This window comes from Carya illinoinensis, chromosome 3 (genome assembly GCF_018687715.1).
Source record: "Carya illinoinensis cultivar Pawnee chromosome 3, C.illinoinensisPawnee_v1, whole genome shotgun sequence".
In the NCBI taxonomy this organism is placed as follows: domain Eukaryota; kingdom Viridiplantae; phylum Streptophyta; class Magnoliopsida; order Fagales; family Juglandaceae; genus Carya; species Carya illinoinensis.
The window spans coordinates 19331190-19347454 of NC_056754.1; the positions used below are offsets into that span (position 1 = coordinate 19331190).

The following is a 16265-nucleotide window of genomic DNA, read 5'->3' on the forward strand; positions in this document are numbered from 1 at the left end:
CAATGTTGTGTTGCTTCTTCTGTTCTGCCTCCAAAGTACTCGAAACAACATCGCTCAAAGCCTTGCATGAAACGGCATCATCCACTGCTGAAGTTGGAATCACACAAATAGGCCAAATGACGGTGTGGTTTTGATCAATTTCCCTCCCAATAGACTCAACGACAATTGTTGAATTTTGATTACCATTGGTCGAAACGGCAACGTATTGACCAACAGTGTCATCTTCTTTCCCACGTACACTAGAGCCCATTTCCTTAAAAATCAAACTCTCTCCTTCTCCCAACGTATTGGAAGTGATGATGCAACGGTTGATGTGTCCCCAATACTTTTGAACCGTGATGATAGTGGAGCACTTTGGTGGCTAGTCGAAAAATTTTCTTGAACTCCTCTGTTTTTCTCGATTTCGAACAATACTTCTTTCTCCCTTTGAGTGAAAATTCTCCATTAATTTTTCTCAAAGAAGTAACTAGTAATCACGTTTTGTAGATTAACAGTGCATGTATTCAAGCCCTCCACCGTGATTTGAAAAAGTTTCTGAGTTGGATCTGAAAGCCCTGTAAGTGATTTTAATATGCAAGTGTTGTTGACAAACCATGCATTTGCCTATTGATGATCTTCTCTATGCAAGAATACAACCCCTCTGTCATTGACAAGGCACTTGATATCGTTGTAGGTACCTTGAACGAAAATCTGTTGGTGATTTGCTAAAAAATGGATACAATCCCGTTAAGGTATTCGTTCCACAAGTTGGTATTTAATGGAGGAAATGCTAAGGCTTTAATTGTACACATTTGGTTCTTATTTATAGATCATAAGCACTGATTGGTAAGGGGCACAACCCTTTGATTGAAACGGTTGTGTCTCTCGACAATTTCTCAACCAATACCCACGTGAGAACCATCACCATAAAGAGAATGAAAATCCAGAGAGTACACCATTTGGTGTGATCGCCTCTCAAATCTACAAAAATGATATAAAATGTCACTTATTTTTTAAAAATTATGACCATATTTTTGATTGAAATCAAATTTTATAATCAAATAACAATGAAAATAATCTAATAGAATATGGTCATAATCTTTCAAAAATACTTTAATATGTAATAGTAGCCAAACATCCCAATTTTATCATTAAAGAAATTTTAAGACTATCTAAATACTTTTTAAATTTCTTAATGCAACTCCTGTGCGGCAATATTACAAGCTTGGGAGTTCTTTACCACTATGAAAAGTAAGAGTACATGGTGGGATTTTGTTTAGGGATTTGCTACCAAATTGGCTATTAGATACTGCCAATTGCGTCACTTCGTTTGCCAAACGACTTTAGAATGGATGTATCTTCTGAGCTTTCCAACCGTTGAAGTTCTGTAGGTGGAGATGATATCTAGCTTGGACTATTGGATGGACACGCCAATCTTCTATAATCATTGGATCATGAATGGATGTAGTGAGCATTGAGCTCCAACAAACTCTTCTCGAAAACTCTTTTAGAACTAGTGCTGCTAGTAAGCATATTTACATCTTTTTGTCCTAATCCAAATTTTGTGTTATTTTATTTTCAAATCGATACATAAAGTATATAATCAACTTGATCATTTAAATAATAATATTTAATTTATAATATTTAAATTTAAAATTTATTTTTTAAATCAAATATGTGATATAAGTCACTTTATTAAATATCTTCTACGCACCAACTTGAAAATAAAAATTTTCAAATTCTTTTGATAGGATGTCTCTATTTAATTTAAATACTGATTGTTTTGATAATATAACACACATTATTTCATAACTTAAATATAATAGCCTCATATGTAGCATTGGACAGAAAATTATTCTAGCGGCTAATTAAGCATTAATAGAAACTAAGAATTAGAACTGAGAAAAAATACAAGAAAAGGAAAAAAAAAAAAAAAAAATTTGAGTAAAGTTTTTTAATAAAATTTGAAAACTACTGATGAAGTCCATAAGCCGGATTTAAATAAATTTAAAATCTAAAATAGAAACACTACCGTCACCAAATTTTCCTATTGATTGTATTTTTATCTTTTTAAAAATCTTTTTTACTTAATAATTAAGTAAGTATTTTTTTAATAAGTTTGTAAATTTTATTTTTTTAAATGCTAATTTAAAAAATATTTGAAGAAAAAAGAAAGAAAACAAAAATTACACTGTACGAAACCTTCAATGAGAGTAGCACCGCTCAACCCAAAATTATGATAAACTTTTCCAGAAAGGAAAAATCTCAATTATTGCAAGAAAATCAAATACGTAATTAAATAAAAATCCTATAAAAAATTAGTAAAAATCTAAATCAAGATTATTTCCCAAACTTGGAACAAAATATTTTTCAAGAAGGTAAAAATGAACGTAAATATAAAATATAAAATAAATAAATAAATAAAAACCATCTAGTATTGCTCCAATAGGAAAGATTCATCAGCGTTTCTTATTATATTTGCACATATTGACTTTAAGGAAGTTCTATCAACGTAGAGTTTGAATTTACATAATTACGTTACAATTATATATAAACTAAAAAGAATACTACATAATAATACATATGTTATAATAACATACAAAATTATAAAATAAGATCTAACTCGATTATTGCATCTCAATGACATAAAGTCCATGAACGTAAGTGTATATATATATCACACACACAATATAACGCTAAGCCAAAGGTATGCGTTCACACTTCATATACGTACAAATGTTTGATTACTCCATATTAATTTAGATTTCCGCATTTTTTATATCCTACATTTCATATCCTGGGAACCTGGAGTTTTCAGGTGCAAGCAGATCAAACCAGAGGCAAGCAGTTCCAGCAAGTCCTTGGAATAGCGAGTAACCGTGGTCGGCCCCGCGACTGTTCCCCACGGTCATTAGCTTTCTAGCATTATGATACAAGGAGCTAGCAAAAGCCTTTGCTCTCTCCTTGTATATGCTCTCTCCTGTCAATCGATAGAGGGAAAGGAAGGCGTAAGCATTTCCTGCCACACCATCCGCAAGCCCTACCTTCTTCACCAGCCCATTTTTCCACACTACTTCACCGGCTTCTATTGCAGCGTCGCGGAATTCTCTATCGTCTGGAAACACCTGTTTAGAAAATTAAAGGGAAAAAAAAAATTGAATCTTGTGAATTCATGTATATATATTGAAAGCCAGATTGAAATGAAAATTTGGGTTACTAACCCCTGATGCCTTGCACAGGGTTATGGCCATGCCAGTGGCACCATGGGACCATTGCACCAACTTGTCCCTTGGATTCCCTTCACTTGAGGGGTAATTTCCACTGTGAGGGAACCGATTACTCATCATATACCTCAAAGTCCCCTTAACGTCCTCCACATCCTCTCTGGGAAGGGGAAAGTGGAGAAGCACTTGCAAGATTCCAGCTAGGCCATTGGCTGCACCCCAGTACCTTGTCCCATGCCATCTGTACATCAGTGGGCAGGCAGTGTTATCAGATGCCCCTGCTCTGCCCCCTGCTAACACAGCATCAACAACAGGCATGAGAAGTTCTCTGGGAACTGTTTCTTCTCCAAGATGCTTGTTTAGGAATAAAGCAGCCCATAAAAACCCAGCTCGCCCGTAAAGAAGATCATATGACATCCCAAAACCACCCTCCTCAGGACCAACAGGGAGAGCTCTCTCTTGTGCTACCTGTACATCACGATCAAATAGACAAATAAGTTACATACTTGTTTCTCAGTGGCATGACATTAACTACTTCATATGATAACAATCAAGTCAACACTACTTGCAATGAAATACCCTTCCATATAGAGCTCCATAAAATTTTCCCACTTTTATATGTAAACCAAAACTTAGGCAGCCTTTGTGTGTCCATTCATACAGAACATACAGAAGATTTGAAATTATGGCACTTTTGCTATCTTAACAAGTACCACCCGATTGAAATGATAAATCCCCCATTATACTCCTCGTCCGTCGCACTTGAGTGTGGAGATTTCTCAACCATACGTCACCGTCCCAAGTTTCATCTCTGATTTTGTATTCTTCATCATTACAATTACCGGCTAACAAACTCACAAGGACTGGAAGGAGAAAATACGAAAGGTGAAAGAACTTTTAAATCATGATAACCAAGTGTTTTCAATCTAAATCAGACCCAGCCAAACGACGGTATCCTTTCTTACTATTCCCTAGTAATTACTGACCATGAACTAAAATAAGAGATTAAATGAACAAAGACAGACACTGGCAAATCACACGTGATCTCATAATTACTAGTCCAAAAACACAGTAGAGTTGATGGGTGCATCGGAATTTTGGAGGGCCTTCGTAAAGAAAAAAATTAAAAAATTAAAAAAATAGTAAAATAGGAGTAGAATAGTGATAAGGCTATCATTATTTCCTTATAAATGCCAGGACTCTGAAAAACTCCTTTTATAGCTTTTTATATATCTTTACTCAAGACATGATAGCATCTGAACAAGTTCTTTGATTTCCAGCAATCAAATCTTTACACATAATTTGTTATCCCACCCTATGGCTAATGATATGTCACTATGCCAGCAGCCAAGGACTAAAGATAATATATATATATATAGGCTCTGGTCTCTTGGATCAAGTTGTCGTAAGAGCATGGCAAAACTTTGCTATATTTTGTTTTGGCACTTCAAAACTGTAAACAATGTTAAGCTCATAGCTGTACAGAAGCATACTGACTGTACCTCTTCTAACATACTAAAGGTTTTTAACGGGTTCACGCTAAGATATTCCCCCACATGTTCCTTAGGGATATTAACCCAGAAAAAGACAACTGAAAATTCTACGTACTACACTTTTATCTTATTCTTATTTTACTATGGTAAGGTGACATTGCTCGTTAACCTTTAAATAAATATTATTTCTTTATAGAAGAAAAATAAGAGACGAGCTCAGGTGATAAAGAGTGTCACATTTACAAAATGAGACAAACCAACAAAGATAATTTACCAGACCAGTACTCTTCCAAGAACAAGATATACTTTTTATACGACTGCGTTAGGATAGAAAATTGATCTACAACAATCGTCCAACTTAACAGGATTGTGTATAATATAGGCACTACATATTGCAGAAAATAGTGTCTTCAATAATACTCAAAGGGTAGTCAGTAAAAGAATCCATAATCATGAATGTGATCATATGCTACACGGAGCAGTAGATATGACAACGATTTTTCTTCCAATTAGATTTCTTTTTCTTCCTTTCTGCCGTACTCGCTCCAAGATATGAAATCATGTCACTTGTGAATTAAAAGTAAAACAGACTGAAACGGAGGACAGGTGGGAAGAAAATTAACAGTCATGTTACCTCAAGAAAAAGACTCGAAAACAGGTCTCGCCTCTGATGGTCCCCTCTGTAGTTGGCCACCACGGCTCCAAGGGCGTAAACTCCACCTCTACCGCACAAAAATGTCACGTGCCTGTCTCCACAAGGCCATTATAATTAGCTTTACCCCCACACAAATATCAAGAAAGAGACTCGTAGAATGTCTAACTAATAAAACAAACTACAACCAACAAATATCTTGGTAGCATCGATCCAGCAAAAAATTTCAGAAATGTCATACGCTAGCTTGTTGGGTTGATTAGGGTCTCCGTAGAATGATCCTTTTTCTGTAATCTTTCGAATAAGAGCAGTGTATAAATAGAAAATTTTTGAACGTCAACCCTGTACTTTTTACATCATTTAAATATGTGATTTTTTTTATTATATACTTAAAAAAAATTCTGATACGCTAGGTGTGAAGCTGCTGCAGAGCATCTCTCTTATAAATATCAGTTCCCAGAGGTTTAACCCAGACTTTGCAGAATCGATTAAATCGTATAAGAACCATAAGTAGTAAATTACCTGCTGGAGTCACGTGCGACAACAGCACACGCGTCGACAATCTCGGTGGACAAAGCAAGTCCTGCTGGCTACCGGTGGTCTCGTACGACCGCAAGCAGGTGACAGCTGTCCCGAGCAGACCCGTGTACACAGTTGGGTCCATACCCATGCCCATACCCTGTTGTCCTCTCCACGTCATTTGCACCACCTAAGGCGACACAATTACAGAACAGAAAAACCTCAAAACCTCCGGCTAACGTACGTACTCAGACGAGAGACACGGCTTAACCTATGCCCCCAAACCCAACACATGTATACCTGGTCCTTGAGAGAGACTGCCGCCGTCAAAAGAGTCTCGCTCAGAAGTGACAAGCTCGCTGCCATCGGATCCATGTGGTTAATCATATCTAGCCGCTCGTTGTTGCTCTCCTCGTGGCCCTCCTGGGACGATGCTAACTCCATCACCGGGGACATATACTCTCTCTCTCTCTCTCTCTCTCTCTCTAAAAGGCCCTGCGTCTGTTCTACGTGAGCGTGTCTGAAGCTTTGGTTTGCAATTGGAGGTACCGAGTATGTTTTGAAAGTGGGGGAAAAGCTTCTGCGTGTGAAAGGGTGCACGCTAGCTTGTTCGTTGTAAGAAATGGTGGGTGAAGCGCACTGATGGATGCCACGTGTTATAAAATATTGTACGAATTAAAATAATATGAGCTCGTTTACACCGCTAGTTACTTTTGCAACTATTTTTTTTATTTTTTATTTATACTTTTCTATATTTAAATATTTTTAAAATAAAAAAATATATCAATACATTTAAAATATTTTTTTAATTATTAAATTAAAAAAAATTACCAACGAATACGATCATCTAGGGCGATCAACTATGAAAGGGATACAAGCGGTTCTCACTAATATACCGTTAGTGCACGAGGATCTCGTGTCCCTGCAAGTACGGCAGTCGGCAGGTCATCCGAAATATGGGACCGGTTGGTTGTTAAGATTCTTTATCACTAATAATTATGGTGTTGATTTGATACGACTCCTAGTCCAAATGATGATATATGTTCTTTATTTGAGTGGCTCTACACCACATGGTATCCCAGTAAATTTTTTTTTTCTTTTTTCTTTTTTTTTTTTTATATATTTTTTTAATACTTCTTCAATCGCTAAATATAAAAAGAAAAAACTACTATTAGGATCTCAGTATTTTCACTTGTGGCTTTAGCATTTCTATCTTTATCTTTATCTCCAAAAACCAAATCAGCAAATGCTACTCCCACAGATTTTTTTATCAAGAATTCCCACTGGCTGACCTAACTCCTGCCACCTGGAGTTCAAAAACAAAGAAAAGAAAGGGAAATCATTCCGTCTCCCACTCAGCTCCCTCTTGTATATAACCAACATCTCATTGAAGGCATGAGCATCAGTGAGAGAGATAAAGAGGAATAGTGGGTTTAGTGTTCACAGTTTTGAATGCTATTTTCCATTGAAACATGACAAGAATAATTAGAAAATTGTCAATTTTTCTTATTTAATTCATGTTCGTGAATTTATATTTCCAAATAGATTTTATGATTTTGAGCACTTGATTTTCCACATAACATTTCTAGATCAAAACTCCACATCTATAGATCAAAAACCCTAACATTTGAGTAAAAATAGAAAAATAGAGACCTAGAAAAACTACTTCTCAGAAGAGGGGGGAGCAAGGCTGGCGGGAGGCAATCCAAAGCCAATGTATGGCGACGGAAATAAAGCTCGCCAGTAAGGACTAGAGGACTATCTTGGAAAAGGAAAAAACGATTTTGGATATATGTTGGATGATGAGGAAAGGGATGATGGGTAGATTTATTTTTCTTGATTTTGTTAAAAAAAACCCATGTGACATGTCGTGTGGCATGACATATCAATTGGTAAGAATTATCTATGGCCATCTTCTATGATTGTAGCATCACCCTTCTCTTACTATTTTTGCAATTTTAGGCCTATAACCTATGAAAAAATGTTATTCGTAACCAACTAAAGAAACTGCCAGAGAACCACATCCCACATTGCAAAATGAAACGACTACGTTTCATTCAATTCGTCAAAATGCACAGTTTCTTCTTCATCTTGTTAGACCCATGAATCCTCCATCTCACAAAGCCACAGAAGTCTTCATCTACTCCACAAAGTTAAAGCCAAAGCCACTCCCTCCTTTGTCTTCTCCACGAACCTAGTGAAGTCCCCTTCGTCTTCTCCACCTACATCTAAAATATATGAAACCACAAACCCACAGAGCCCTACATCAAGCCCCTTCGTCATCTCTTCATCTTCCCAAGCACTCAGATATGAAATCCCCTTCTCACGAATCGAGCATAATGTTCTCTTCTCTTCATTCCTTTATGATAAACTCCACCTTGTTGTTTTCTCCACGACCCATACTTAAATAGGTAAACCCTAAACAAGTAAACCCCAAGGACAAACATGCTCAAAGACCAAACAAAAGAGCTTAGAAAAGTGAAAGTAAAAGAAAAAGAAAAAGAAAAGTCAAAAACTAGGTTTGGAGAAGCAAACAGAGACGAAATCTACAATTCTCAGATTTTTTAGGGAAAACAGCAAGTGGGTTTGTGGCTAAAACTGCAAGTGTGGTCTGATCGAGCAAGGAGTCGCATACTTTAAGCAATTGAGGAATTCCTCTAAAAGTGGTGAAGGATAGGGAAATTTTTCTTTATGGAAGAATGAGAGAGAAAACAGTAAAAATGCCCCAAAAATCTACAACCAAATGGAAAATCAACAGTCAAAAGAGAGATACAGTAGAACAATCAGATTATGGATAAAAATTATTACAGGAACAAAGAAAGGAAAAGGGAGAAACAGAAGATGAGCATAACATAGAATAGAGAAAGAGTGTTTTAGATATCATTGAAAGCTTACAAAATTTGTACAATAGGTAAAGCTATGATTTCGGGCGTTGCAAACTACAGAACCAACCAAAGAGAAATTGCGAGTGTTTGGAGAGAGAGAAAGAGGGGGGTTGTGTTAGACCCTCTAGAAAAGTGACCCCGAGCCAAGCCTTAACACACTTACTAACATGCCAAGTTGGCACCACTAATGAGCCACCAGCATGCCATAGCCCATGTCATAGCAAGCCCATGCAGCAGCCAGCCAACGCCCATGGCTCTTACCATGGGCCATTTTCAACACGGGCCAGCACCAATCAAGACGTGGGCCCCCCATGGACCCCACGGCCAAAATAATATTATTATTTTATTATTTTATGTTATTTCCTTATTTTAGTACTACTAGGAGTTATTTCCTTATTCTAGTATATATATATTTCCTTATTTCCTTATTTTAGTACTACTAGGAATTATTTCTTTATACTAGTATTATTAGGAATTATTTCCTTATGCAAGTACCATTAGAATTCTCCTCATTGTAAGCCTATATAAAGGCCACCTTAGTCCCATTTTTATTATCTTTCGACAAATTTCTTTGAGGACGGCTTATTTGTTCTTGAGATCTCCTTTAGTGCTTGGCACTTGGGCTATTTGGGTGCAACCCGTGTGAATCCCAAATAGAGATTCAACACCTTGACGTTTGTGGACAGGTGTTGATTCACTTATCAATCTATGAGCAAGTTTGTTTCTCTTTTCCATTATTGAGCAGCATTCTTGTTATTTATTTGTTATTTGCATTATTCATTTTGCACTTAATATTATATATTAGCCTCCATACAACCATTCCAAACACATTAAATCTACTTTTCCAAGAAGATCTAGCTTTGTTGGACTTTTTCCTTCACTTTTCCTTCATTTTCCTATCATCTAAACACTATATTAGTCTCCATATAACTTTCCATAATCCTAAATCTAATCTCTTTCATCATAAAACCCTAGATCTAAACTAGATATAGTGCCTCCATAATTCCTATACAAAGCCCTAGCCTCCATAAGGATTTTCTATATTTTAGAAAACCTTAAACCCTAACCTCACTTCCATATTTACCAAAATACTACCCAAGAGGCGCCTATCCTTGCAAGATCACACCATTCGACCATCATCATCCCATACACCATACCATTCCATCAAGATCTCAATTCACAAACCACAACACCAATCATCCATATTTATTAAATCTCATTACTCAAGACTAGTACTCAAGTAAAAGGCAAGTAAAAAGAACAGGCTCGTCCGTCATAATTGGGTGAAGCGGATCTAGAGAACCATAGTATTTAGAGACTAGACCGAGGTCCCTAACAAGTTAAAAGTGGAATCTGTTCAAGGTTGAAGTTTATGTGGATTTTTTTTTAATATATTAGGTGACATATTCAACCGATTACTCAACGGTTCTCCATTGCCTGTTGAACGTAGAAGAACTCTAATCACATACTAATTTATTGAGAGGGTTAAAATTTTAAATAAAAAAAATAGTGACACTTAATACTTATAATATTGTATATAAAATTATACGTAAATATAACATTACCCTTGTAAAAGTCCAATCTATCCACGCTCATGATATTACAACATGTCTGCCTTCCCTTAGATTTTTTTTTTAATTTTAAATTTTTAACTTTTTTTATTTAATTATTAACTAATCATTACATTTTTCTTAAACTTCTAAATAAAATATAAAAATAATTTAACTTTTTCATATTCTAAAATAAAAATGATATTAAAAGTTTATATTTAAACAATATTTTAATTTTATAATATTTTTTTTCTCTTTTATCAAAACTCAATAAAATCTTAACTCAAATTATTTTACTACTATTCACAAATTATTTCAATACTATTTACAAGATTCTAATCTCTATTAACCATAACCAAGCTGAGGCACACTCACAGGCTATCAAGCAGCAATAATACACGTCAGCTGGTCTAGAAGATTCAAGAACTCTGTTTCCTATTCTTCTGTTATAACAAACTTATTCCTTTTCTGTTATTTTTCCAGCTCATACCTTCTGTAAGAATGCCTATATAAACTACTCAAGGCACTGTGTATTTGCAAGTCTAATGAAATGATACGAATGAGCATTATGACATTTATCTTTTTGCTTCATTTTATCATGGTATCAGAGCTGCTAGACTAGCAGTCTCTCTGATCCTTTTTTTTTTTTTTCATGGCTGAAAACGAAAATCCACCACCACCACCACCATTGCCACCCTCATCTTCGACCCCTATTTCCTCTTCTTTCTCTCATTTAACTACTCTAAAGCTCAACAAAGATAATTTCTTACTCTGGAAGGTGCAAATATCTACCTATCTAAGAGGCCAAGATCTATATTCATTTGTTGATGGCTCACAGATTATCCCACCCAAAACACTTCCTGCCACAAATGGCTCTACCCAGAAAACCAACCCAGCCTTTCTTTCCTGGCAACGAACAGACCAGTTTATTTTAAGTATTCTGTTTTCTTCGTTGACAGATTCAATTATTGGACATGTCATTTCTGCAGGTTCTTCTCGTGAGCTTTGGGTTACTCTTGAATCCATGTTCAGCTCCTACTCACAAGCTAATGAGTTCCAAATCCGGTTCTAACTCACTAACCTGAGCCGTGGAGATCAATCTATCTCCGATTACTTCAACAAAGTTAGAACACTTGTTGATACACTCACTGCTACGGGCAGTCATCTCTCAGAAAAAGAAATTGTCACTTACATATTAAATGGTCTGGGTTCCCCTTATGAGTTCTTCACAACCTCTATAACCACAAGATCTGATCCCGTGACCTCTCAAGAGCTATACCATCTCTTGCTTATTCATGAAAGTCATTTGAAACATGCCTCTCGGAGCACAAACCTCTCCTCTCCTTTTGAACCCACTGCAAATTTCAGTTCCCATACCTACCGTGACCAAAGAGGCAGGGGTCCCTATCGTGGAAATCGACATACCCATGGCCGAGGAAAATACTCCACTAACAGAGGCCGATTCTCTTCAAACTCCCAACCCAGTTTCTCATCCCAAACCAATCTCTCCAACCGACCAACATGTCAGGTTTGCAATAAACCTGGACATATTGCTCTTCAATGCCACTTTCGGTTTGATCATGCCTATCAATATGACCCACCCCGATCATTCTCTGCCAACTACACCTCCCCTTCAGCCATTCCCGATTCTACATGGTATCCGGACAGTGCAGCAACCCACCATATTACCCATGATCTCTCTCACCTTAATCTTTCTTCTGAACCGTATGATGGAAATGAGCAAATAAAATTTGGGAATGGAACTGGTCTTCCGATACAGCACATTGGTGACTCCTCTTTCTCTGTCAAATCCTCTTCTTTTCATTTACATAATCTTCTCCATGTTCCTTCAATTACAAAAAATCTTGTCTCAGTTTTGCAATTTTGTATTGACAACTCTTGTTTCTTTGAATTTCATGCAACCCATTTTTCGGTGAAGGACCAACAGAGCGGGAAGCTCCTCATCACCGGACCAACTCGTAATGGCCTTTACCATTTTCCATCTGCAATGCACCTGTCTTCTCCGTCTGCCCATCTTGGTGAAAGAGCTTCTCTTGGTTGCTGGCACCAAAGGCTCGATCATCCTTCCCTTGCCGTTGTCTCCAGAGTCTTGCGCACCACCTGTTTGCCCTTTTTCCCAACTGATTCATCTTTTATTTGTTCCGATTGTCCCTTGGCTAAGGCCCACCAGTTGCCTTTCTCATTAGGATCATCTACTTCTGTTAAGCCATTAGATCTTTTATGGGCTGATGTATGGGGCCCAGCTCCCCTCCTTTCACGAAATGGCTATAAATATTACTTGAGCATAGTTGATCATTTCACACGTTTCACTTGGCTTTTTCCCATTAAAAATAAATCAGATGTTCTCTCTACTTTTACTTCTTTCATCACATTTGCTGAAAGATTTTTTAATACTAAAATAATCTCTTTGCAAACTGATGCCGGAGGTGAATTTCTACCTCTTAAAAATCTATGCAAAACTCTTGGAATTGTACATCGTTTTTCGTGTCCCCACACACACCAACAAAATGGTCTTGTTGAACGAAAACACCGACATATTGTCGAAACTGGCCTCGCTCTTCTTGCTCATGCATCTCTTCCATTATCTTTTTGGGATGATGCCTTTGAAACCGCCACCTATCTTATTAATTTACTTCCCACTCCAGTTTTACAAAATCAATCCCCATATTCTATGGTCTATCACAAACCTCCAGATTATAATTTTTTAAAAGTTTTTGGTTGTGAATGTTGGCCTAATCTTCGCCCCTATAATCGACATAAATTGGGTTTTCGCTCAACATCATGTATATTTCTTGGGTACAGTTCCTCTCATAAAGGATACAAGTGTTTTGATCAACATCACAATCGTCTTTACATTTCCCGGGATGTCATTTTCAATGAAAAGAACTTTACCTACAAAAAGCCCATCTCCGTTCCATCCATTTCCCAGCCCAATCCCCAATCGGTTTCCCTTCCATGTTTTCCTCCCTCTATTCTTGGTCCGGTACCCATTACCTCATCTCGGCCCATCAGCTCATTACCCCTCTCTTGGCCCATCAGTCCCTTACCCCCCCTCTCGGCCTGTCAGTCCATCTTCAATGACCCGAGTCCATCCTATTTCCTCTTCATCTACTCTGCAGGTTTCCTCGCCGCCGTCCTCATCAATCCCTAATTCTCAAATTCCTTCAGAAAATCAAAGCTCCTCCATCTCTCGGTCTTCACCCATTTTAGTTCCTCCTCGTTCACCCATTATCACACGGTCTCATACCAACTCATCAAGACCTCGCATCTTCTCCGACGGTACAGTTCCATACCCATCTTGGCAGTGCTTCGTTTCCACTACTACGGTACCAGATGAACCATCTTCCTTCTCCATTGCCTCTAAATTATCCGAATGGCAATCTGCCATGTTACATGAATTCGAAGCTCTCATTAAAATCAACACCTGGACCCTTGTTCCCCCCACCTCCGTTTCTAATCTTGTTGGTTGCAGGTGGGTGTTTCGCACAAAGCTTCGTCCTGACGGTTCCATTGAAAGGAGGAAGGCTAGACTGGTGGCCAAAGGCTTCCATCAACAACTCGGTATCGACTATACCGAAACTTTCAGTCCTGTGGTAAAACCCTCAACTATTCGATTAGTTCTATCAATTGTTGTTGCACGTGGTTGGCATCTTAGACAAATTGATATACAGAATGCCTTTCTTCATGGCAATCTCAGTGAGACAGTTTACATGCAACAACCCTAAGGGTTTACTGATCCTACACGGCCCAATTTTGTGTGCAAGTTAAACAAGGCCATCTATGGCCTTAAACAAGCCCCTAGGGCTTGGTTCTCTGAGTTAAGCTCATGGCTCATTCACTATGGTTTTTCGGCTTCACAGGGTGACCCTTCACTTTTTATCTTGCACACAAGTGATCTCTGTATGTTTATTTTGGTATATGTGGATGACATGATCATCACCTCATCATCTTCATCTGCTGTTGACAAACTGATGGACTCTCTTGGTCATGCATTTCCGGTTAAAGACTTAGGCAAATTATCTTATTTTCTGGGTCTGGAGCTTGATTATCTTGATAATGGTCTCTTGATTACTCAAAGGAAATATATTTCTGATTTGTTAAAGAAAACCAACATGCTCGGTGCAAATCCCATTTCCTCACCCATGTCAGCTTCCACCAAACTCTCAAAATTTGACTCACCTTCGTTTGACAATATTACCCTTTTTCGAAGCATCGTTGGTAGCCTCCAATACCTATCCTTAACTAGACCAGATGTCTCATTTGCTGTCAACAAGGTCTGCCAATTCATGCATGAACCAAAAACTACACATTGGACAGCTGTCAAAAGAATCCTTCGTTACCTTAAGTCCACCGTTAATCATGGCTTATTCCTCTCAAAACATTCTGGTTTTACACTACATGCATACTCCGATGCTGACTGGGCAGGATGCCCAGATGATAGACGATCTACGGGAGGGTTTTGTATTTTCTTGGGTAAGCACTTGATCTCTTGGAGCTCAAAAAAACAGCACACTGTTGCCCGCTCAAGTACTGAGGCTGAGTACAAGTCCTTGGCCAACACAACTGCAGAGCTCATATGGTTGCAAACTTTAATCAAGGAACTTGGGTTTTCTATTCCTCGGCCTCCTGTTTTATGGTGTGACAATCTCGGTGCAACATACTTAACCTCAAACCCGGTATATCACTCACGCACTAAACATATGGATGTGGATTTCCACTTTGTACGTGATAGAGTTGCAGCAAAGACCTTGCAGGTTCTTTTTTGCAGCAATAAAGATCAACTTGCAGATGTCTTTACAAAACCCTTGGTGGCTGATCGGTTTTCATGTTTGAGATCGAGTCTGACTGTGTGTGACACCCCGCTAGACTCGAGGGGGCGTATTAACCATAACCAAGCTGAGGCACACTCACAGGCTATCAAGCAGCAATAATACACGTCAGCTGGTCTAGAAGATTCAAGAACTCTGTTTCCTATTCTTCTGTTATAACAAACTTATTCCTTTTCTGTTATTTTTCCAGCTCATACCTTCTGTAAGAATGCCTATATAAACTACTCAAGGCACTGTGTATTTGCAAGTCTAATGAAATGATACGAATGAGCATTATGACATTTATCTTTTTGCTTCATTTTATCAATCTCATTTCATTTTCAAACATCCTTAAAGTTTTTATATTAATTCTATGAACGAAATTGAGATTAATAAGATTTAAGTAGCTTTGGATATTTAATAGAGTGTGATAAATCTTCATGAGTAATAATAAATTTCGTAGATTTTATACGTAATATCTATTTCTCTATAAAATTAAATATCTGATTTATTATATAAAATAAATGATATATTATATTGTACATTTTTTTTTTTTTTGGGTAAATAGCTCTACTGTAAAATATTCAATTTGTAAATATATTTTATAAAATATTATTGTAAATTTATTCCTTATAGTTTATTTATTAAGAATCTGAGATATCTTAGAGATAAATTAATATACATATATTTTTTATTTGATTATTAAATCACGAGATTGGTATCCAAGGGGGGCAAACAAGGAGCAATCTCATTGATCGCCGTACAAAGGAGACAGATATCGGATAAGCCCACGTTGTTGGGGGATAAAGTTTGTCGTTGGTTATGTAATATTTTTAAGGCCGCCCCATCCTTACCGTGACCGTTCAGTGTTTTTTTGTTTTTTATATTTTTTTATATTTCTTTAATCACTTTCTTAAATATTAAATAAAAAAATATATCAAATCGCTTAAAATCACTTTCTTACAATACCGCTCAGGCAGTAAAAGAGTATTTCCCTATTTTTAATTGGAAAATATTTTAGGTCCCAAATTAGGGATCCAAAATGTGTCCTTGTCCCGAATTATTAATTTTTTTTTAATTTATTGATAAAGTAAAACTTTTTTTAAGTGATGTCATGATTTTTTTTTCATATTT

General features: G+C 37.0%; 1 protein-coding gene across 1 annotated transcript; it reads right to left on the minus strand.

Annotated features, from left to right (window-relative positions):
- Nucleotides 1-2583: 2583 nt before the first annotated feature.
- On the minus strand, nt 2584-6484 carry LOC122303655 (lanC-like protein GCL1). Its single transcript, XM_043115524.1, is given in 6 exon segments — nt 2584-3104; nt 3201-3671; nt 5331-5442; nt 5871-5925; nt 5928-6057; nt 6168-6484. Coding segments are annotated over 6 exon segments (1266 nt in total). The 5' UTR covers nt 6324-6484; the 3' UTR covers nt 2584-2762.
- Between the last annotated feature and the right edge of the window lie 9781 nt (nt 6485-16265).